The sequence below is a fragment of the Sparus aurata genome, chromosome 11 (genome assembly GCF_900880675.1).
Source record: "Sparus aurata chromosome 11, fSpaAur1.1, whole genome shotgun sequence".
NCBI classification, from domain to species: Eukaryota; Metazoa; Chordata; class Actinopteri; order Spariformes; family Sparidae; genus Sparus; species Sparus aurata.
In genome coordinates, this window is record NC_044197.1 from 24,588,481 (window position 1) to 24,613,294 (window position 24,814).

The 24,814-nt window shown below is 38.7% G+C and overlaps 2 protein-coding genes across 8 annotated transcripts in view; both read right to left on the reverse strand.

The window, feature by feature from the left end:
* LOC115591869 (dipeptidyl peptidase 9-like) overlaps nucleotides 1–68 on the reverse strand; it is a 16,303-nt gene extending 16,235 nt beyond the window's left edge. Inside the window, exon 1 of the mRNA XM_030434245.1 lies at nucleotides 1–68. This exon is cut by the window's left edge and continues 618 nt beyond it. The gene's annotated coding sequence lies outside the window, so the exon portion shown is untranslated.
* Nucleotides 69–181: 113 nt separating this feature from the next.
* dazap1 (DAZ associated protein 1) lies at nucleotides 182–22,754 on the reverse strand. 7 transcript variants are annotated; one of them, XM_030434247.1, is made up of 14 exons: nucleotides 22,603–22,754; nucleotides 21,332–21,372; nucleotides 18,825–18,991; nucleotides 18,217–18,282; nucleotides 16,958–17,062; nucleotides 16,673–16,721; nucleotides 11,794–11,876; nucleotides 8,511–8,658; nucleotides 8,262–8,294; nucleotides 6,970–7,140; nucleotides 5,949–6,113; nucleotides 2,731–2,823; nucleotides 2,219–2,266; nucleotides 182–1,062 (listed from the first exon to the last, which is right to left on the reverse strand). In XM_030434247.1, exons 1-14 carry the CDS (start codon nucleotides 22,632–22,634, stop codon nucleotides 890–892), a joined length of 1,374 nt encoding a protein of 457 aa, XP_030290107.1. In that variant the 5' UTR covers nucleotides 22,635–22,754; the 3' UTR covers nucleotides 182–889. The 7 variants fall into 7 exon arrangements, with proteins under 7 accessions (XP_030290107.1, XP_030290108.1, XP_030290106.1 ...); XM_030434248.1 differs by having other exon boundaries at nucleotides 6,970–7,119; nucleotides 16,958–17,065; XM_030434246.1 differs by having other exon boundaries at nucleotides 16,958–17,065.
* Between the last annotated feature and the right edge of the window lie 2,060 nt (nucleotides 22,755–24,814).

Here is a 24,814-nt window from a genome sequence, read left to right on the forward strand (position 1 = left end):
AGAATGTGTTGTTTTGCTGTGAAAATGACTTGAAGGATTAATCATTCATTATTTTTCTATTAATCTTCTGATGAATTAATTGACTTGATTACTTTCAATTTGCTACATGATATCGGTCTTCCACCAAGTAAGCAAAACAAACTCATCAACAACCAAATACAAACAACTGGTACAAGCACTGTATCCTTAAAACATTTATTTTTGTAATAATTTGTCCTTTTTTTCTTTTTGCGTAAGTGCAAAAAATGCACCCAAAAGAGCCACCTGAGGGAAGTCTACATCTTTAAATAAAAAAACAAGCAAAGTGTACATTTATAGTACAAAATTCTCTTTTTAAAAAATTGCACAGTTTGTGTATAATATATATTCATAATCTCCATTTTAAACAAACTTTAAAGGCTCAGAAAGTAAACAAAAGTCACCAAATGAAAAATAAAAACATTTTTTCCCTAGAATTTAAAGCTGAGGAAACTTGAGACCCTGTTTTCATTTGTGTCCACCATAAATATACATATTTATATGCAAGTCTCTTTACATATAGTCTCTGTGCTAGTGTTTGACCAGACAATCAAAATTATTGCAAAGTAGTTAAGTTCTACTATAAAACATGGGGTGGGGGGGTCGGGGATAAAAGCTTCTTTCTGCTGAACGTTCCTTTTTAAGTAATGCAAAAGAAAAACCCTGGGTTTCTTTACACCCCATTTGAATTTACTGGAATACCTGCTTTGACAGAGGTTTCTGTTTCACAAATTGTGTGCATTCAACATTCCCTTAGAACAAACAATCCAGAACTCCAGTTTTGCTTTTTAGCGAAATCACATATTTCCCTGACTTCTTTTTTTGTTTTTGTTTTTGAACTTTACACAGCAGCCCTGCTCAGATGTGGCGCTCAGCGTCGATACGGGTGGAAGCCCTGTACATTGTGGTTCTGCCCTCTGCCGAACGCACTGGCGGCGGGCTGGGGGGCGGCGGCGGGCTGTGCTGTCGGGGCCCCGTACGTGGCCGTTGGCTGGCTGGGGTCTGCGAAGCTGTGGCCGAAGGCTGCCAGGTCCTGCCCATACCCTGAGGAGGAGGAGAGACACAAGAATTTTAATGTCAACTCATCACACTGTGTCAGGGAGATGCCTTACCGCTTTAAATAGTTTACCATTTGCATAATTGTAATGTTAAGGAAAAATCCACCCTCATCCTTACACTTTTCTGTATCCTAATCATTATTTTTGGTTGATTTGGTCAATAATAGTGCTGTCAAAGTACTGTAACTATAAGTATTGTTACATCACATCGAAATGTTCATCATTTGACTCTTGTCCCAGCATCAACTTTACAACCAGCCTCATTAATTTTTGCATATTTTCACTGTTAACTTTGTTATTAAACCTTAAATCTAGTTGTTCAGATAGATTAGGATCTAGAACAATTTAAAATATCTTTATACTTTTATTATTTGTTTGTCTATGAAGGGCTCTAAGGTGTGTTCATGGTAGGAGCTTTAGATATAAAGAAACCGTGACACCAAACTAAATGGACTAAGACAATGTGCATTTCTAAAGAGTTTAAAGGTTTCATGGTGGATTTTTACTCAAGATTTAAATACTATTTTCCTTCAATGAGACCCTTATCGTTAACAATTATAGAGAAAAAAGTCAATTAAAGGTGAATTTAATAATAATTTTTAAATGGGCTTCATTAAGGAAAACAATCTAGATTCTCTTGATGATCAGTGCAACAAGCACAATGTTCTTCTATACAGACACTGGATGGCACTATCTCCCTGCGAACAGAAAGGGGAACCAAAGTGACAGCCAGGGGAGGAAATTAATCTGCCTGAAAAAATGGCTGCTGCAGCCCAAAATTTAGCAGTCACTGTCCAAGCCAAAGGGCTTTTAGGGTGGAAAAACAAATGAGTGGTTTGCTACCAAATGGTTGGTAGAATATGAAAACCAGTTGCCGCCAAATCTTTCCAGCATTCTGCTGGTGAATGGTAATTTTCCTGCCCTGGTAACATCCAGTGGATTTCAAAATATCTCCACTAAGTAGTGGAGAGCGGAACACGATAAACAACTGCAATGGAAATACAATAAGATAGAAAGAAAGAAAAAAAGGGGGGGAAAAGTTAGAAAATACACATTTCTTTTGGGGTTCTCAAAGTGCAATAACAGGGAGTGATCCAACAGGACCACCAGAGAGAAGAACCAGAGAGGAATTGGAAATGTACTGGCATCGTGTCGTCCTTTAAATCTTCTTTCCTTTCTCACCCCTTTAGCTACAATGTGGAGACAGTACATGGGAAAAAAACAACGGGTGAATGGACCGCTGATGCATAGAGACAACTGAACCATGAACAAATTTTCTGACAATTAGATCATCCTTTTATTATCAGCAAAGCAATGCAGACAGAGAGAGTGGACAAAAAAAGAGGATATGGTTGGTCTTGGTATAGTAAAGCCACAGCCGCTGAGGGATAGGACATGCTTTGAGCTCTGTATGTCACATTTTAATGTTATGCCATCTTAATGTCTTTCAAATCCACTCAGCTCTGAGAAAGTCGGCGGCTGTCTTTTACTATACAAGAGTACACACAGTAATTTGTATGTACATGCAGAATGTACATGCAAAGTACAAAACGAAAAGCAAAAGAGGAAAAGAACCAGGTTGCAGCTCTATAAACACTACAGTACTGAACAAATGCTACTTTTTGTGGTTGGAGAAGACAATGCTGGCACCTACCTGCACTATATCCTCCCTGCTCATCCTGACCATAACTGTGAGAAGGACGCGTTGGTCCGTAGGCAGAGGGGTCCTGAGGGTAGTTACCCAAGCCTATCAGGGAGATGAGGAGACCAGGTTGACTGAACCCAGATACTACTGGCCAACTACTTTACATAGTTCCCCCCTTACTGAGCTAACAGAGCTGTACATTTATACTCATTTACTGCGTCTGCACTATGCTTGGAGAGGCAACACTGCTCAGCTTCATCTGGAAGTCAAAACAAAATGGAGTGTGAGAGTGTGAGCTATCTGCTAGCACGCCTGACTCTTAAATCATGCCAGCCTGGTCTCATGAAATTTTGTGAAATGTGCATGATCTGCTAAGATGAAGGAATTATGTTTTCGAGCCAAGAAAATATCAGCAGAACAGAGCAGCTAGAAACAGGAACTAGAACAATTGTACAGCAGGTTTTCAATAGGCTGGAAATCTACCTGCCTGAAGTCAATTTTTACCTGACCCTATTCAAATTGTTCTATTTATCAGCCGTAAAAGCAACAACAAAGACTTAAGGTAATTTGATCTGCTTTGCTCTCAAAAGACTTTTCTTAAACATCCTTGAATGCCACCCTACTGAACTCCTTTTTTGAGGATATCTCAAATACATTTGTGTGCGCTCCAGCTCATAAACATACTTTTCTTGTGGGGGCCTGATCGATATTGCACGTGTGCAACTCTCAACAGAGGTGAGAATGAAGCAAGTTGGCTCACTCTTTTGCTACTTCCATCACCAGCACTAGAAAAAAAAACCAAGTGTGTTTAATTTTTTATTCCCTCTTGTTAGTTTGGGCGGGTGATATGATAGATATACTATATAACATAATGCCGCATTTTGCTTGCCCCGGTCAGGCAAGCAATCCTCATCGTTGAGCCCTGACCAGTGGCTTTGCACAGGTTGTAAAATACGACTTACATATGGTACATTGTTGCTGTGCATTTCTGGACGGATTTCCCATCTTCTACGCCACCACTGGGCTCCATTACTTTTAGCTTGATGTGAGAATCAAGTTGAAATAAACTTGAAACTTGCTTTAGATTAACGTCATATTACAATATTGTTTTGTTAGACAGTGCAATGTATGCATTGATTATGTTTTTGTTTTTTTAAACTTTAGGTTACTTGAGTAACTGCAGGTCAGAGTAACCTAATATCAGAATGAGTGCTAAAAGGACTTTGCTTCCTGGGTCATTTAAAGATGTTTAAAACATCCATAAGTTGCCAAAAAGCTCCTGTTAACTTTATTACCTATATTGTTTAAAAGAAATCAAATCAAAAAGTCCAACATGGGCTTAACTCACTTTCGTTCATGAAAAACATGTTGCTCTTTAATTCAGTTCTCACAATTCAGACGTGTCAGCGTTCTTGATTGCATCACTGACAAAAAGTCAACAAAATGTAAATTGTGATGAATAACCAGTGAATTGAGTTTTTCAATGTTCTGTAATAACAGTAAACTCTGAAGTGACTGCTGGGAAGATGTGAATCATTAAAAATATATGGTGTGTACGGGATAATGTTTGGCAGTGAATTAAACATGCAAAACCACTGGTTTGACCTTGAACAAAATTATTTTTAAACTAAGCCGAGCTAAACTTTAACTGAGACTAAATTTGCTTTGTCTAACCTCAACCATTTACTAACCTGACATGGTTTAAAATGTCCAGTTCCTGCTATTGTCACAGTATAGGTGCATGATTTGTGTCAACATCATCAGCGTTTCAGATTTTCTGCTCATTTCACAAAAACATTCCAAGACTGTGTCGTTACTACTGACTTGGACTACTGGACTCAGTGCCTGAACAGGCAGCGGACACTAAATGCAAAAGCTGGATGGAAGATAAGCACAAGCAGGAAACACTGAACAAGATGAGCACCTGTCTTGACTGACAGCGATCACAGGGCTGAATTTAAATGTGGATCCAGCAGTGTGATGCAGTTGTCAGCCAAGTCAGAAGAAAAATAACCAGCCAGCCAACAAAACTGAATGTAGCTTCTAAATGAACATCTGACTCTTATCTGATAGTGTGCTTATGTGACTGAAAGGCAGAGTGTTCAATAAAGACTGAGCTTGTTCCTTTTCATGGATGCTGGTTAGTTTTCACAGTATCCGTCTCCATTTTGGTTCAGAGCTGAACACCTCCAGCCTTAATCCTGCAGGAGTATACAGTATGTCACAGAAGAATCTACATCCTAAATGTTTTGAATCAAAGAACCTTATTAGAGACATGATTTTCTAAATAGACACTAGAGTGGCTTAATGAAATGTCTTTTTCTTGTTTTAAATCCACACAAGTTGACAAAAATCCGATTGAGCAAAGTCCAAAGATAATGTTAAACTAGACCAACAGTCTAGCTCAAAGACCACAAAGACACCCACCAGAAAGAACAACCTACAGACACATTATCCCAAAACTCTAACTAATACCTGCATGTTTTTACAAGGCAGAGGGGCAAAGTTCACATTTTGCAGACACGCATGCAAAGCTCCAGAGTAATAAATTGATGGACATGTAGAATATTTTTTGATAGGTAGCTTGGCAGGTTGGACATGCCTAATTCCAGAAATAGGGTTTCATGGGCATAATACTTTCATGCTGGTGCTCTTCTACGGCGATCGTGCCAAGACCAGGAAAAGAAGCCAGCACAGTCATCAACAGGGAGGAAGAGGAGGAGGGAGCAATCAAAAGGTAGGAATATCTGAACCAAATGTCTAGTACAGTCCATCAGGTGAAGGTTGCACTCCCTTGAAAATCAAAATAAAATAAAAATGCAAAACAAGAAAAAAAAAAAAAAACATTGCAAGGCAGGATGATCTAATTCAAACCTACCAAGACCTACCAATCTTTTTTCCAATCCACAGCCCAGCTGGAAAAACTTGTCAGAAATGACTGCTGAAGACTCCTGGATATGGTGCAACTTCAGCAGCATCTTCACGGCAGAGCCAGAGGGTTCATGTATGCAAGAAGCATGTATGCATGTGGAGCTGTGGAGCTGTTCAAGCTAAATGGTACCAAGAGCAAGCTCCTGCTTGTCTAAAGGTTGTAGATATGCACTTATATGAGGTGTAGTTGCATCCAATAAAATATCCAGGGAGATGGTCAGGGCCGGGGGGTGAATAAAATAGTAAATGGGAGAGAAAAGGGCAGCAAACTGCTTAATGCACAATGCTTTTCTTACCATACTGGCTATAAGGGAAGTCAGGCTGCCCAGTGGGAGCTTTGCTCAAGTCCTGAGTTGGTGTGGTGGCGGGGGCAAAGCCCAGAGGTGCAGTTCCTGGAGTGGTGGGCGGAGGAGGAACCTGTGGAGCATACTGGTCTGCTTGGGGTGTGCCAAAACTGTAACCTGTTGGAAAGTAATAAGGTAAATTTTAGGATTTTCCCCGAAATATAATTTGCTAGTGGTGCAGTATCACGTATGGTTTACAACGCATAGGTACAAACGCCTTAGACCAGTCCTCGAGTCAAACACAAAAGTCTTTGACTTCAGTCTTCAGTCGTATTTTGAACAATGTACCATGTCATAAAAAAAACACTTATAGTCAAGGTATTAATCTATTTCTGCTCCTCATTTTGGGCTTTAAGACTACTAGCTGCACGTCCACATGTCTTTGAAATATCAGCAACCAGATCAGATTGGGACCACTCTGCTACCACAATTGTCACTGATGGTTTTGGGCTTTATTCCAGTGTTTTTTCTAGTATTTTTCTAGCAGTTGTCATTTTTACTAGCTGGAAGCTGATAATCTCCTCACAGTCTCTTTCAGGCAGCATTTCATGAAATGCTGGCTATCTCTGAGTCACGCTGTCCATCTCTGTTAAAGTGGAGGTTCCTCCCTTACCACAGTAATACCAAAGCTGCCTGGAAAACCTGACATAGATTAAATCACTAAATACATTTTTGTTTGGAAATAACGCTACCTACAGGAGTCAGGAGCTTAAAAGAAATATTGATTTAATAACTACTAAAGGAAACTTCTAGGGATAAAAACTCTTTTTGGCAAAGAGAGGGAATTTCAACACAGCTGATTATTTGTTACACTTGTCAAAGATCAATATCAGTTTTCATAAACTCCTCATCTCCACCACTAATTCAGAGTGTAATCCTATACATATTATGCTACATTACCTGTAAGCACATTGTAGTGATGTCATGACAACTCCAAAGTCTCATAATGAGTGAGCGTATCAGTATTACTGACCAAACTGAGGTGCTGTGCTGTAGCCCTGCTGAGGGTAGCCCTGAGGTGCAGCGAAGCCGCCTGCCGGGGTCGTGACCAGGAATGCGTTGAAAGGTGATGGAGGTTGTGTGGGGGTTCCACGACCTGCTGACAATGGAGGCCCATACCCGCCTGCTCCAACACAGAACAGATCTATTTTATAGAAATGTTTTGACATAAATATCTGCACGCATTTTCAGCACACCAATAATAATAACACTTTATATAAGGGAACTACAGCTGTAAAATGTATACAAATTTAATTGAAATTGCAGTATGGCTAAGTGAAGCAGCAATCTTTTAAAAAAGGTCAAATGTGTGACAGAACAGCTTTATAATGAATTACTGTAGTGCAACAGGGGCCTATTTAAGATTATTAACAAGCCAGCGTCATTAACTTCAACCATATCTCCACCACACATCATGTTACAAAAGCCAGATGTTAGCGAGTGTTAGTGGGTTTTTTATTGAGTGTGAAATAAAAGGGATATAAGAATTTTCCCCCATAACCTCCTAATCACTGCTTATTGATAGTAAGTCAGGTTTTTGTACATGAATTATGATCTCAATATGATTTGCTGAGTTAGCCATATGTGGTAGTACCACAGTTATTACTAATAAATAGCCTATTGCCACTAATTTGCATGCTTTAGAGCAAATAGTTAATGTTTAATATGTGTGCCCTAATATAAAGTGTTACCAATAATAATAATTATAATCATAAATAATAATAATGATGAAAACAGTTGAACAAATGAATTTAATCTGATCTGCATTCATTTGAATGTCATCGTCTTATTGAACAGCTAAACATCTGACATAAGGTAGATGAATACATTTTGCAGAACACAATCTGAAGCTGAATGAAACTGAGTGAGCAGCACATAGCCGACACTGCAGTGAGAGTTGCAGGTCGACCCGGAGGTGGTGCTATGAAACCAAGCCTGACCAATAGCAGAGGGAGGCTGGAATCTATTCAAGGCTGCCATCTGTCTCAAGCAGCAAATTATCAGCAGCCTCAGCCATTATGAATCAGTGATAACACGTGCTGTTAACTGTCATCAGCTTATTGGCCACACAGACTGCAGGCCCATTTCTGTGACACAAGCTCTTCAAGATAAGCACATGATCACATGGCAAAGACACAAAATCTATCCGCAATTTGATCAACTCACAGTTATACAACAACATAGAAAAAAAAACAAAAACTAATTCACTACAATGGAAAGACAGGATCTTTTCTGTGTGTTGTCAAGTGGAGGTCAAACACCTACCTATGGGTTGGCCGGTAGTCGACACCCACACTCCTTCAGGAAGACAAAGAAAAAAACTTTAGACTGTTGCCTAAAAATGTAATATGTTCACAGAATCCAGTGTAAAATTCAACAACAGCACAAGCAGTGACCTACATGCACAAGGTTGATGTCAAAGCAGAGGGTTTAACACATTTAAACAGTTACTACTACGTTTTCGTCTGAATAGCGAGCCTCCCTCGCTCAGCTCTGGGACCTGTTCCCACTCACCCTGTGGCCCGTAAGGCTGTTGCCAGCCCTGGGCAGGCTGTGTTGTCCAACCATTAGCTGCACTCAAGATGCCTCTGGGTGCCCACTGGCCAGGGCCAAGCTGACCAGGAGCTTTGCTGTCACGAGGTTCAGCCTTCTTCACTTCCACCTGGACAAAGGGACAAGGAGGGCACATTTGGCAACACCAGTATAAAGTCCACAAAGTCCCTCACCTAGACAGACCTGTCCTAACACTGATTATGTATGTACTGGTTGGGCAAGTTTGAAATCTTTCACTTTATGTTTATCAGAATAATAAGGGGCAACTATGTAAATTCATATTACTGTGTAGCCAGGAGAGCTGTACAGCTATGTGTCTCAGGTACTAATCATCAAGCGGGAATTTCACAGTGGTAAGTAAATGATACAAAAGTTTCTGAAACCATCTCCAGATCACAGCCTCTTCAAATGTACCTGAGAAACATAGATTTCTTTCTTTCCTCAAATGAACTGCCCTATATAATGTATGATAAAGACATCTAATGGAAGGTCATGACTTACCTGTCTCCGGCTAACGCTTATAAAGAATCTCATTTATATTGTATTTGGAATAAGTTTTAGGGGGTAAACGGATGTAGAGAGAAATCTGTATCTGAGTTCTAACAGAATATATAAAAAAGTAAACATGCAGATAATACAAATAAACAGTCTTTTCAGTCAATCTATAATTGAATCTTCATACTGTGTCAAAGGTGAAACAAAATATTTCTATGGAGTACAAGTGGCTGATACACTTTGACCCCACGATAATGTCAAGCCGCTGCTGGACGACATCGTCTTTCTACAACAAAACCTTCTATCTAAAAATGGTGACCTCGAGTTTCTTTTTGATAATTACATTATAATAATGAAGTACACTTATTGAATGAATTTCTGTATTACACTGCCAATTCTTTAACACTCAAAAACTGACTTTATCCATCCATTACAGTGCTTAAATTTGACTTTCATATATAGTTAACATCCATCCCAGTAATAGTTCAATGCCTTGGGCCAAATTGCCCCAATAACATAACTTTCCTTCCTGTAACTGGGCAAAGCTACCAGCAGTTAACCAGAGCAAAGAAACAGGCTGAGACTAAGGGGGAGCCAACCAGAAATAGACTGAGGGGTTGAGTTATTGGGGTCACCTTGCAGGAGGAAAACGAATCACAAATTCCTCCCAGCCTTAAGGTGTTGCCACCTTCCCCAGCCTCCCCTCTTCCTTCTCTGTCGACCTAATTACATGCACATGTTTCCGGCAGTGGCCCCGCCGCCGCCGGCAGCTACCTGAGCACTTTCTCCCGTGGGCATCACAGCTACGAGTGATGGATACCATGACTTCTGTACAGTCCCCAACAGCAGAACTGGGATTTGTTCCACAGTTTGATGTGCTCCAATTTCTAATTTTGTAACTCATATCTCCCAGCCTCCCTCAAGTCCCACGGTAAGGTAATGTCAAGTCAAGAACAATGGATTAAGTCGAGCCTTGATTCCTGCTGGAAACCAGGGCAAAGTCAAGGGGGGTGTGCACCTCTGGAGAGTATACAGGTAGGGCTGAATCATTTACCAAGGAAATTGGGAATCAGATAATCTTTTTAATTGAATGATCAGTGAGATTTTAATAGAAACGGCTTCAGTTGGCACTTAATAATACTGATTTGCATGATCAGTTTAAATCTGGTTCAAGAAAGGTTTTTGACCCGAAATTCTCTTCAGGGGAAATATTGATTGGCACTCAAGAGAATAACATGTTTTTATTAAGGTTTCCTTAGAATAAACAAACAAGAGGCTCCCTGGGACTTGGGCGGTTTAAGGTGCCACAATTTGCCTGGTTGAACTCTAGCCAGGGAGCTTTGTCACATGTCATTCACTGTTTCTCTACTGCCTATTTTTAAAGCAAAAAAATGCCTAAAAAAAAACCTTGACTAAACAAGAATCATACCAACAATTACCATTTGTCAGCAAAACTAGATGCTAAATCAAAGCCACAATACACACAAAGGTCTTCTTAGTGTCGAGTGTCTCATACTGATGTTCAAATTTTTAAAACACTTCAGCAGCCATGTAAAGATCAAGGCTAGAAACAAGATACATGTGATCATATGATATGACTGAGTGACTGACTTTGATCATTCCCTTATACCCACAAATCATTAGTGTTAATACGAAGGGGCAGAAAGGAGACGTCTCTCTTCTGGTATCTCTATAGAGTGGTTTAAAAGCTGCTAATTACAAAGTGTCTACTGGGGAATAGGGGAGTTGTTTAATAAATGAGAGCTTTAAAAGTGCATTTAAAGCCCAAGAGTCAGGAGCAAACCTCGCCAGATATGTACCAAGTGGTACTTTATTTGACTAAAAATGGTTTAATGGTTTGTTTTACTCAGCTGAGATGCCAGGTGGGTGGTGTTTGCCACATGCAACAAAACAATAGAAGGAATGCCAGAAGGTTAGGAGGTGTGCTTGAAAATATAACACCACAGTGAATTTATTGTTTTTTCCCGGATGGACAGCTTACCTGACACTATCTGAATTGTCTTTGTGCAGTAAACCGCATCCATCTGGTACACACACTGAGATAAAACAAACACTAAGAAGTGACATGCAAGTATTATTGTGAGACTCATGTCTTATCCTGAGCAGCATTTTTGAGAGAGCTGCCATTTGTTATTTAGAGAACTGACAGACACAGTATGGAGATTCTTCAACTGAGGTCACTGAGTTAAGCTTTTTCTTTAACTTTTCAAAAAGAAAAAAGAAAACATGTTGACGTGTAAGTGACCTGCCAACAAAATATCAGAAAACAAAAGAAACAGAACTGATTGGACCAGTCCTTTAGGTGCTTTATATTCGTGAAATTCTTTGAGCTTTGAAGTCTTAACTTGCTTCTCAAAAATCGTAATATAATGCAACTTCAAAAATGTAGGTGCAATCTAATACATCCTAAAGGAGTGGTCAGTTTAAACAAAGCCTTGGGCGACGATAAAATGTAAATATAACAGCATTTGTGAAGGATCAGCCAAAGCAATAAGTGTAAGGATAGTACATGTTTAGAGCAAATAATAAAGATGAGTAAATTAATTTTGTGGCCTGATTATTTTATGACGCGAAAAGCTAACTTTGTGCTATATGATGCTAAAGTCATTGATGGCAAACCCATGTAAAATGAGTCCTAAGTATAAAACAGCAGCATCATATGATAATTCTGACTGTCGCCCAAGCCTCTGTTCGATCTTAAGGGTAAAATAAAACTACAACTACACACTTTTTTGCCCATGATGTCGTGAAAATGCATGTTGACAGCCTGGTCCACTGATTGTTCGGCCTCGAAAGTAATAAATCCAAAACCTAGCCAACGACCAAGAGTGAATCAAGGTAGCAGGGGGGGTTGTGACAACACAAGATGAAGAACAGTATTGGGCTTCAGCAGAGTGAGGATCCGTCAAGACTGAGCAAGAGGCTCCTGGGGTTCGGATGATGTCGCAGACTTGCAGAACAACACAAATCCAAGACTAAAGCCTGGGGGATTGAAGGGAACTTTTCTTTTTACTGTGCAGTGAAAAATGTTGTGAAGATAACAACAAAAGACTGCTTGACCGCTAAACATAAAGACTGATGAGTGAAGCATTTGATTTAGTTTGAACTGTCACATGAAAAGGTCAATAAAGTCCACCATCCACCCTCTAACACTGACAGGTGCCAATTGAACCAATACCACATTTTGTTACTTCATGCCGTTTCATCCAAACCCCACCTTGATCTGTCCCTTGGTATATTGCTGTGGAGCACACACTCGCAGCAGCCATTGTTAATGCATCACAAAAATATGGAGAAACACAAACTGTAGAATGCCTAAAGCTTTCTCCGAGCTTTCCCAAATTAAGTATTTTACTTTTGAGTCAGCCAGGATAAGCCTAAAATGGACAATTAAAATATTTCTCACAACAGTAACACAAAGATATAGGCCAAAACTGGTTTCCCAAAGTGGCGAGTTGCTGATTTGATCGAGAGTTTTAATGGGAGATAAATAAAGTTCATCAACAGGAATGCAAACTTTGTGGTCCAACGTTTTGGCCGCGCACTTAACTTATCTGACTATCTGGAACAGAACTTTTGTGTGCGTTAGCGAGCTGCAGCGTGCTGCAGTGATCTACTTTCAATTTGATTAACTTTCCGCTGTGGCAGAATTGGGTTGTGTGAACAACTCTACTTGGGGACCTAACCTGAATCCAATTAAACATCCTGCGAGACAACTGAGATTTTAGAGACCTCTAGTATCATGCCAAGCATTCCCAAGACTCATGATCTATTGCTATTAATAACATCTGTCAATGACCTGTCCTTAATCTAATTTTAAAACTAAGATGACACATTAAAGAGTTTGACATATCATGGTTTTACTGATTTGGGGTAACCAAACTTGTTACCTCAAATTAAATGTTGGATGACAAGAAAATAAATCTTACTGTGGACTTCCTTTTTTCTGATACTGATAGACATAAGACTATGACCACTTATAGACCTGCAACAACTATCTGATAATTGCTTAGTTAATAGACAGAAAATTAATCTTTAACAATTCTGATAATCAAGTACATTTTTACAAAATATTGAGACCATTTTTATCTCTTATAAAGAGGACAAATTAGGTATCATGCCTAATAAGTAAAATGACTAAGTCTGTTTGAATTTTTTTACTCTATAGCCTCTGATTTCTTTTATATTTTTTTAATTAATTTCAATCATTTTTTCTTATCTTTATTTTTCTAAAAAAAAGACACATTTCCTTCAGTTGCATAACTCCATACTTCCCCTGTTGTGAGGCTTTCTTTTCTAATTTTTTCTTCTCTCTGTTTTGTTTGTTGCCTGAGGCTGACATGAGCCAGGGGTTGGGGTTCTGACCAAAGAAGTGAGCACTGAAAGATCTGCTTTTATGTATTTTATTTATTTTTTGTGAATGTACAATTTTCAATGCTGATGTTCAATAAAAAAAACCCATGGGCTCCACTGAGTATTATTTTGAGATTTGCTTATATTTTTTACACCAAAAATGTATTTCATAATGAGCATTTGATTTAAAGGTATGTGATTTTGTGACATGCCTAATTTTTAGATACTGGTGTGATATTTGCCATGATAACACCCGCTCAGGACCAAGCACTGCACCTGGGGCGACAGAGCCTTTTCCATAGCCGCCCCCTCCCTCTGGAACGCCCTCCCCAAACACATCCGTGACTGTTCTAACCCATCCACCTTCAAATCATTACTCAAGACCCACCTTTTTAAATCTGCTTTTAACCTGCAATAATAGCTATCTTCTTGTGCCCCCCATCAATCATTTTTTTTTTGTAATCACAAACACACACAGTTACTTGCATATTGTTTGTTTGTCCTTACATGTACTTTTTATTTATTTCTCTATGTATTTTTCCTCTGTTTTTGGTTTTATGTAAAGCGTCTTTGAGAGCTGTAAAAGCGCTGTACAAATAAAATGTATTATTATTATTATTATTATAAGCCATTATAACCCTACTAAACCTCATATATTTAAAGCCTTTGATTAAGAATAAAACTTCAATTGGTGCTTGACAAACGCTCAAATAACCGGGAGGAAAATCCTCTAATTAGAGAAATATCACAGTTTGATGTAACTTTGCATACACCCCATTCTGACCATGTGAAAAATTTGGGTTCTTTTACATTTGGCCTGTACCTCTGTGCTACCAGTCAATGCACAGTAACCTAAAGGAGAAAAGACAAATCTTAAGAGACACCGTTAATCACATTCAAACCATTCACAAGGAGAAGGGGGACAGAAGAAAGAAAAATAGAAAGGGCTTACTTACAAAAATACTTAACTTTCTACATATGGGAAAACACAAACTATGCCATTTAAGATACATGTATCAATTACATCTAAATCAAGGTAAAGAAAACTTATTCCAATGTTGAAAGTCTATTGGTTTTAGTAAAAGAAACTGTTTACACATCAAAGAGTATGTAATGGTTGTTACTGGTATATAAGATCATGTTAAATTCCAATGACAAACTATTCTGGGTTTCTCCCAATAGAGAATGAATGGGGGGTTTGAAGGGAGTGCAGTAATACATATTTTGGGTCAGTGGCTGCTACATCTTTACTATGTAGGACAAATGCAGATGAAACAGCTGTGATTGTAACTCAGCGGGCAGAGTCTGACACCAACACTGCCGGTGGCATGGGGTCTGATTCCCAGTGAGGCCACCCGTGCTAAAAGTGTCGGCACATGTCATAAACTCATGATACATTTATGATTAAATGGATAAACTTTCCAAAGATTTCTGGGTCTGTCACTTCTTCTTATATATAGGTTAGAGAGACCTTTGAAATTGCAAAGTAAAAAGCTTCTATTGTTCGAGTAATAACAATGTAATTTTGACTTCAGCCTTTGGGCTGAAACCAGCCTCTTTGAAGGACAAATCCCCCTTAGATACTCAAACTGTGCTCAATGTGACAGTTGCATGTGGTGATAAAGTACTGTGTTTTTTGGAGCACCTACTTTCCTGAAACCTGCTTTCTCTCTTTCAGCAAGAGATTTCTTTCACCTTCAACAACACCTGCTAACAACCTGTCAATTAGATATTCATCAACTATATACAATTTATCAAGCTTAAATGGAGCATTTACTAAGTTCCTACGAGCAATTACATTTCTAAATGTAATATATATGTTTTTTTTTATAGTTGTATAGTTTAATGCGCATTTTTTTTAAATATTCTGTAACTTCTGTTTTTGTTTTGTTTTTTGTATTTATTCTTATTTTCTATTGTCTTCTCTATCAATATCCTTTAATAACCTCTCTGTGGTATGATATTTCTATTCTAGAAGGAGCAACTTTAATGTACAACTTTCCCCTTGGGGGCTAATCAAGTATTTCTGACTCTGATTTCTGATTCTTTAGTGGAGATAGCTGCCTGTAGGGAAATTTTTTTAGGCGTCACTCTCCTCTAAGTATTACATATATTATAGCTATATTGCATGAATGAATTGCATCCTTGAATGAAACTCGAATCAACACCGATACATTTTTGCTTAGAGAGAGGACTGTGGATTTTGTCCCTTATCTCATAACCTGGAAATATGTTAAAAATGGATCCCTTAACAGCCGGTATGAACTGGAGAAATAATCATACCAAGAGGAAACCCTCCCTTTTTTAGACAAGACCTAAAAAACAGTGAACTTCTCCTTTAACACATCAGATGATTGTGGTTTTAAATCTAAACATTCTTCATAGATTCTAAAAACAAATCCAAATGCTTCACTGAGCTGCTTGAATCAGACAGATCTTCCTCAGAGTTTCGGAACATTTATGAGGGCCCTCTGTGCGCCATTAGCTATGCTAATTAATTTTGATGCAGTAAACATAATCACGTAGTCTTGAGTCTTGTGGATGAACATTTTCACTATTTACACAAGAAAGACGACCTTGTGAGGTCGAAACCAGTCGGTGTTTAAACCAATATTCTCGACTAAAAGCTTTTAAGATAGCTTCTCTCCTCGCTCTGTCTGAACAACACTTATCTTCTGAAAACAATATTTTTTTTTAGTAGAAATTTGTCCATGGAACAGACTCACATTTTCACACAAGGTCATGTCATGAAGGACACTGCATCAGTCCAAACCACAATCTGTGATTTATAAAACCTTTTGCCGCTGTGACAAAGGCTCAGACGTGATTTTAAGGTGCCATCTGCAGCTGTATTATGTGGATTATGCACCAGCCCAGGACACATTTATAACCATCAGATAAAGTGAAGGCACCGCCTCAATGTCTGTTGAAGTATTTAATGTATTTAACGGGAAAGAAGTGTATTTCACGTCACACTGAGCTTTTCATTTCACCTCTAGAAATGTCAAGTTATACTGTATCTACCATTTTGTGTACGCTCCAGTGACTTGGTATGAGGTTTTATTCAAAATGCTTATGTGTTTTATTGTGTGAATTTACAACACATAAAATTCACGTCATAGGAGACAGTGTTTAAATTAAATTGAATTTCTGGGATTGAATGGGCTTTTTCTCTTTGGGCCAGAATAGTTTGTCATGAGATTTAAGATGGTAAGGTATGGAGAGGGGAGAGAAAAAACGGGATCAGCTTTTACCTCGGGGCCTCTGCTTCTCCGCATCATAGATCATTACCACCTCTGTGACCTTGAATGGGACAAAGGGAAACAGTGGCTCCATTTAGAAAACCAGACAGGGTCCGTTCTTAGTCCAATTAAATAGTCTGCCTTAATTTGGAGAAACAATTAATTATCCAATCCCATCCCACTATATATATATATTTTTTTTATATTGTAATATTGACCCTGCTCAATGTCACATCCATTCAAGCAGTCTTAATGACGACATGTACTGACTTGCATCATGAACACGGCAATACTCACCACTCCGAATCTATTGAAATAGTCCCTGAGTTCAGGCTCGCCGCAGTTATGGGGGATTCCACCTACAAATATCTTCTTTGATTTATTGCTATCGGCTTTGCTGCCCTTCTGAAAGAAAACAGGGAGTGTATATGGATTTAAATGTCTGTTAAAGGATCACTCTGGGAAGGGGCCAGTTAGCCATCATCTATTCAGACAGTGCAGAAGAAATTAGGTTCTCCTCTTGCCCTGGGGTATAATTCTTAACATGTCATGTCAATGCAAACACTAGTCTCCACAGATCAGAGAGCACAGCTTCCTCCACTTTACTCTCCACCACTAAGCATTTCAACCATTGCTGTGCACTGCACTCATGCTGTAAAGGCTAGAGGCTGCTTACGACAACAATGATATTTTACAATTACATGTTCTGCTTTGTTAGTGAAACACTGCGTGAAAGGAGCACCAGTAGAAGGAAAAAGGAGCCTCATTTATAAAAGCTTCTGACTTACCATCTATGCTTGCAGCCAAATATGTGACTTATAAAAATGTTTTATTGACAGCAAAGGCGCAATAGCTAACATCTTTGCTGCCCAAAGGGACAAAATGACTAGAATAGATTTACAGCAGCTTGATAGCATTGTCGATCGACCCACAAATTACCCAAGTTGGTGCAGAGATTTCTGCCTTTCAAAAAGAAAATCACTGCTGAAAGCAATTTTCTGCCCCACACCAGCTTAGTCCTCTTTAAGCCTACTAGTATTTTCTCAGGTTTATTCAATGAAGGAGGACGATATAAGAACAACATCTTTCAGCTAAGATGGCATGAAAATTCTTCTACAGTTCTACATTCAAACAAGGTCATGCAATAATTTTGAGCATAATTCCAATATTCAGGCCTATGACCTCTTAATATATAATTTCTGATACATCTGTGTAACTGTGACTTTGTGCCAATCCTAAAGTGTAAGCTGTACCAGATATCTGTTGATACTGATGATCACAAATAGAGGCCAATGCAAGTCATGGATTCTTCATGCTCATGTAATTAAGTAAAAACCCCAAACCAATTTCTAGCATTCTCAAAGGTATGATACTGTATACTGTAATCATTTTTAAAGGGGAAAAATAATAAATGAAAATGAAATTTAGGTCAAAGTCAGAGTTTTTATACATGAGGCTCAAGGGCCCCTTGTGGACCTTGGAAAAACTAGAGTCCAGTCTTATTCCAGCAAAAACACCTAGCCTAGCCTGCCCAGTAGAAATCAGATTCCTCTTACCCAGCCCTCCTTGGTTCGAGACTTTTCAGGTTGCATTCCTCTGGGAGTGCATGGCTTCGGGTCAATCTGACAGCAGAGAGAGAGAAAACGTTTGACATTAGCCCCAAATAAAGGCACCTTGAAATGTTCTTCTTCACTGAATCCATTACTGTATATTGGCTTGCCTTGTACAACAGCGCAACATATGTGCTACTGACCCACGTTAATTTAAATATATGGCCAATAAAATGTTATGCCCTTCTCCACTTCCGTCAACAGAACAAAGGAGGCAATATGTCATTTATGGAGAGTTGTGTGCATGGAACTAGATTAACAGCAGTTCCTTTGCCATCTCAGTGAAATCCAAGTTTAACTGCCACTTTGGTTAATTTGGCTTTAAACAGGTAAGTCTTGTTGGGCAAACAAATGCCAGTTTTTGCTCAATGCATCATCTGTTCTAATGTCTGCAGGCAGGAACAATCCTAAAGCAAAACTGTACTTCTCCTTGAATAACTTCTAACTACTTTAGATGATGAAATACAGGATGAGGCTTTCACATTGCTCACACAAAGCACAGACTGATTACTCCAGTTGATTCCACTATCGGCACCTTTGATTCATATACTCACATTTCTTCCATCAAGATTATGCGGCTTTGTCTCCAGCACTGTCCGTACACAATTAGGGTCTTTGAATTTGACAAAGCCGAAGCCTCGCGACTGATTTGTAGTTTTGTCCTTCATGATGACACAATCTACTACTTCCCCGTACTGTGAGAAGTAGTTTCTCAGTGTCTCTGAGAAGAGAAAGAAATTACGTAACAGCACTGCTTCATAACAATAAGCACAGACACATACAACAATATTATGAATGTGAAATTACAACTGAGATAAAATCAGCCAAGTTTTCCTCCTGAACACAGCGGAGTGATTTATAGAGCTCATGCCTTTATGGGGATAAATTATGCTAAGAAAATATCTTCAGCACTTCAACCTGCACTAAAACTGGGACCAAAACAGGTGTGGAGAAAAAAGAGAATACAAGCACCGCTCCATTAAATCACACAGGGAACACTACAAGTCATTCAGTGACCTTGATTTTGTCTTATGGCAGAATGCTGGAATTTGTAATTTCACACAAAACACAGTGCAGTCACATTCAAGTCACACACTCCAAAAAGAGCAAACAAAGTACTGACCGACTGCCATGTTACACAGCATTAAATGTACACCCAACTACTGTAACGCCTGTACACGCCCACAGGAGCAAGGCGTGCAAGTTTGAACAAATGAGGAGAGTTATCGTAATTGCTTTTATAATTTCTGAGAAGCCCTGAGGCATCGCCAGGGAAACAGGCTGAGAGTTACGAAGGGCTGTGGTTCAGATATTAATGTTAACAGCGCTGTTAATACAGGCGAGCCCTTGTGCAAAGTTACACAATGGCCAACCGAGCATGAGCCAGTTAAGTGCTTCGAACAAACTAGACCATCTCTAGGCAATTCTGAGTGAGCGGACCATGTATACGCACAGCAGATGTAGAGTGTATAATGTAGACTCTGCCACCAGTGTTTACAGTGTGCAAGTGATTATCAGTAATTATGACGTGTGAGAAAGGAGAAAGTAGTAATGTGCAGTACAGCTGAGTTCACTGTTTTCTGCACTGTAAGATATTTCTCTCATTTGGCCCACTTAAAGGGGCTCTGAGTAACAATTTGTATCAATTACATGTATTAATCACTTTTTTAAATTAATCTCTTTTTTTATTGGCATTGTGTGAGTGCATTGCCTGTACGAGCCTTATGTTGCTGGCCTGTTGATTTCTCTCTAAAGGACTCGGGTTGATTTTTCGGGGACAGTCCAAAAGATGTTGCTTTATGCACGTTCTCCAGTGCCTCATCCATGTGCCTCTCTCCACTCAGCTAACAGAGAGCCACAGTAGTTAGCATTAGTTTAGAAATGGAGCCTGCTAATGTAAACAAATTGCCTGTTTCCAGCACAGCACAGCAGTTCCACAGAGCCCCTTAATGTCATATCATGATATCAATATTGTATCAGTACTATTATCGGATATTTCATAAACACCGGTCTGTTACACTGGTGTTGAAAATTGTCCACTATCACACAAAACATATTAAAACAGCTTACCATTAGGGCAACAAACTAATTCAGGTTTTACTTATACAATACCTACGTTTTCAGGCCCATAATAAAACTTTTGTACTTCCGTGAATACAAACAAGTTAATCCACAAAGTTTTCATTCTACAAATCAACACAGCTTCTTGATATGCATCAGTGTCCAACTGAGTCTTAACATAGCATTTAATGAGACACTGCATTATATGAACAAAACAATCATTTAAATCAGGCAACATCTGCTGACAGAATAAATAAACAAAATCATCTCTATATGCAGGATCTTCATAGCTATGTTACAATTTGAATCGTCAGAAAACAACAACACACCTTAATTTTAATTAATATATGACAACTGCAATTATCATATGCAAAAATTAATATAGTGATTTCAATATCAAGACAGCCGTCAAATACTTTAGATGACAGATATATATTTTGATATTGAACAGCCCCACTCTGTATAAGATGGCTAAATATGACATGGTCATGTATGAAGAATAGTGTTGCAATGGTTTGCTGTTTTCAAGGTATACCATAGCAAGAAAAGTGATATTTATCATACCCTGTACATGTGCTTCTATAAGGAATGAAACTATGCATTCATGCAACCAAAAAAGTCATATTCTAAGTTTATATGAGGTTTCATGTCTTTCAGGAAATAATATTAATAATATAAGCACTTACAATAAAGACCTCTATTCTCATCCCTTTAAGGGTCTATGTACCTGATAATAGTAATCTAAATAATTCTGTTATAGTGTGTTCCATGATACCTTTTTTTAGTTCTGGCGATGCTTATGGTACCGTGAAAAACTCATACCACTGCAAACCTCATACTATTTATTCATCTTTGATTCAAACTCCAAACAAGACTCCCAACAAGCTACCACAACAAATCCATGTAGCTGCATCAGTGTCACCAAGACAAATTACTGTAAATTAAAACCACTTAGTGCATAAAGTGATTGAGCCTTCACAGGTTAACAAGGGTGACCTACCTTGTGTGGTGCTCCAGTCCAATCCACCCACAAAAAGTTTCCTGAAAAGAGTAGATAAATTACCACCAAGTCAGTCATTGCTCTTCACTTTGAGTCATAGTAAATGATAAACTGTTATACAAGCATCAAACACATAAGACATGTTCAGAACCAAGGAAATGGTTTGCCTGTCAGGAGGACTCGTAAGACCTCAACAGCCGACTTGGTGAAGAAGATTGAAGGCGCAGTTTCGGAGGCATTACAACGCTACAGCTGACTAAACAGCCAAGTACACAGATATTACACAACATGAGGCAACGCTGCTACCAAAGCTCCTGCAGCTTAGGGATATATACACACAGCTGCAGCTAAAAATGCCTGTGTTTTGTGTGACTCATGTTCATGCTCAGGTTCAGTCCTGGCCATGGATGTCACTTTGGTCCTCTAACACCAGATAGAAATGGCCTCGACAATAATGGTCTTTTTATGAACCTCCTGCCACGTAAGTTACCCCTGGACACAGCCATAGCGTTTAGCAAGCTAACCAAACAGCCAGCTGACAAAACTGAGTCCAGATGCTGCAGCAGTCGCTCTCTACCACCACAATCAGCCCACATAACTGAAGCCCTGAGTATTTTACAGCCAGAGCGGAGCGGAGGAGAAGACAGGAGAGCGGCTGCTCGGCTGCCTGCATGCGGACCGGTGAACTCGGATGCTGGCTATAAAACTGGAAGTTTAACGGCAGTTCAAGCGACACTGATATCAAACTAGCTTGAGAGATCATATTTGTCTGTGAGACTGAATGTATGCAGTGGCTGTGACAGAAGTGGAGGATTAGTTAATGCAGACGAGACGAGGATGCTCCATCCTCCAGCAGTGCCCGCTAAATGTCCTCGCATTGGCGAAGTCAAGAAGAGGAGACTTTCGCTTCGCTGGCAAGCGTTAGCTAGGCTAGCTCAGTTGCTTCGAGCTAACTGGAAACAGCACTGAGATAAGTAACTACACTTTCACGTATTCCTGTGACAAGCTAAATGACAGTCCTCCAGAGAAACATGGCTCGTTTGCCCGTAAGCGATAACAGAGACAACTCGGCTACTTTGAAGACTACTTTCACTTTTTGGGCGTCTTACCTCAGGCTAGCGATCTCGCTAAGTTACTCCGGCTAGCTTAGCTTGCTAGCTAATGTTAGCTGTCAAATGACAGCTTGACAAGACAGCACGCTAACTATAAGTAATAACGCAGTGAACAGTATAATGCGTCTGCAATAGAAGGCTTTATTAAATGGATCTTACCCGACTTCATCTCCGACTAAGTTGTTGTTCATTTCTGAGGCTAAGGCGGGGGACTGTAGGAGCTGTGACCGGCTTATTGCTTCAGTGCTGCCCCTCTCAGACTGAGAGCGGAGGAAGGTCACTCCGCTTTTTGGTTCAAACTGTTCTGCGCAATGACGACGCTGCAGGGGGCAGCGGCCTTTAAAGGAACATTACACACAACTAGTCCGCACTCATTCTCTACACTATTTTTATCTGTCCCACAGGTGCAGATAAATGCTTTACACCCGGAGGTCTTTTTGTTTCAAACTTAGCTCATTAAGCAGGAAATTGCTTTTACAAAGAAACATCACTCACAACAATAAATAAAGGCCAATTAAAACAACAAAACAATAAGAAGCAGACAGCTTTCCACGAGATGGTCTGATTATTAGACTCACTGTGGGCTCAGAGGAAGGTTAATGTTTACCGACATCGTTGTATTATGTTATGTTTGTTTTATTATGTTTGTCATATTATGTTATATTATATATGTTGTTTTGTTAGTTGGTATGTTTGCTCTGTTATATTTATCATGTTGGTTTTGTGATGTTATGTTCACTGTTATGTTGTGTGTGTTGTTTTTTGTTATGATGTTTTACAGTATATTATGTTTGTTGTTCTGTTTATTATGTTATTTTTGTTATGTTTGTTTTATTATGTTATTTATGTCTGCTGTTTTTTTCTGTTTGGTATTTTGTGTTATGTTATGCAGCGTTAAGTACCCAAAACTTGTGTAAAAGTAAAGGTATCGTGTTACAATACCACTTTGATAAAAGTAAATATCATCCATACATATAGTACTTGTTTAAAAGTCTTACAGTAAGTTATCTGATATTGAATATATTTAGGTATCAGATATTTTCTGGCAATTAATATACTTATGTATCAAATATACAAGTAAAAGAATAAGTATACAGATATGTATACACTGTATACATATGAGTCAACTGATTATCAAACATTATCAGGTCAGATAATCGCCATTTTAAAGATAATCTGAACTAGTGTTTTTTTTCTTATTTCTGATTGTCATTAAAATAAAGTAAAAATGCAGCATGTAATACTAAAGGTAACTAGTAACTAAAGCTATCAAATGAATGTAATGCAGTAAACAAATAAAAAAGTACAGTATTAACCATCAATATGCAGTGGAGTGGAAGTATAAAGAAATATGTTGAGTCAATGTACTTAGTTACATTCATCACTGCAATGAGCATCATAGCCGATAATATCACCCGGCCTTCTATATTTCCATGCATGTGCACCACAGATTTCATTACTTGCTGAAAGCGGGATTGAAATAATCACACGGCATCCACTCTTTGGCTGAGTTAATAACTCACCACACAAATGAAGTGACAAGCATTTAACAGTGACATTTAAATCATGAAATGCAAATTCAAGCGACACAGGTGACACGTAATGTAGTGTGATTAATAACACCTTTCAGGCACAAAACCCTTTCATTTACTTTTAAAAATAGCCTGTGACAACATGAGCAACTGAAGTTTGAGTCTTCTGCACAATACAAAGTGTTTAAACTGTGCTCGTGTTAACAAACCGTAGATGCAGAATTCGTTTTCTGTGTGGATAACAGATCTGAAGAATAACAGGTCATACAAAGACAGTGACCGTGTGCGGATTGAACATCAAGAAGAAACATCACATCCTGCCACACTGAGTACAGTAAAAGAAAGGAGGTAAATACCAATAATGTACAGTATAATACATATTCTGCAGCATTAATGGTGCTAATAGAGTATTTCAATTAGGTATTTCTACTTTAACTTAGGTACATTTCCTAAATACTTTTCCCACCACTGAATGATCCTAATCTTTTCTCTTATTAATATTGTAGTTATTAATTGTTACAGCAATGTAACAGTAGCAGTTTCTCCAAAGTTTGATCACAAACAACAAAATAGCCTTCTCATTTAAACTTATAAAAATGTATACATAAACAGGAACCCTTTCAAATTCAGAGTAGAAAACTCATATTGTGTGAGAAAAAACAGGCTGAGAGGAGAGCAGTCTGAGAGCACATTTTGTCAGTTTTTGAATAGTTTAACATCCTATCATAGAAGTTTTATTGAATCAACGCCTCGACACTTCCTGAAGTCTCGACAATACCTGCATTCAAGTCATGTCACATTAAAAGGAAAAATGTTCTGCCAGATGGGAAAAACCATTT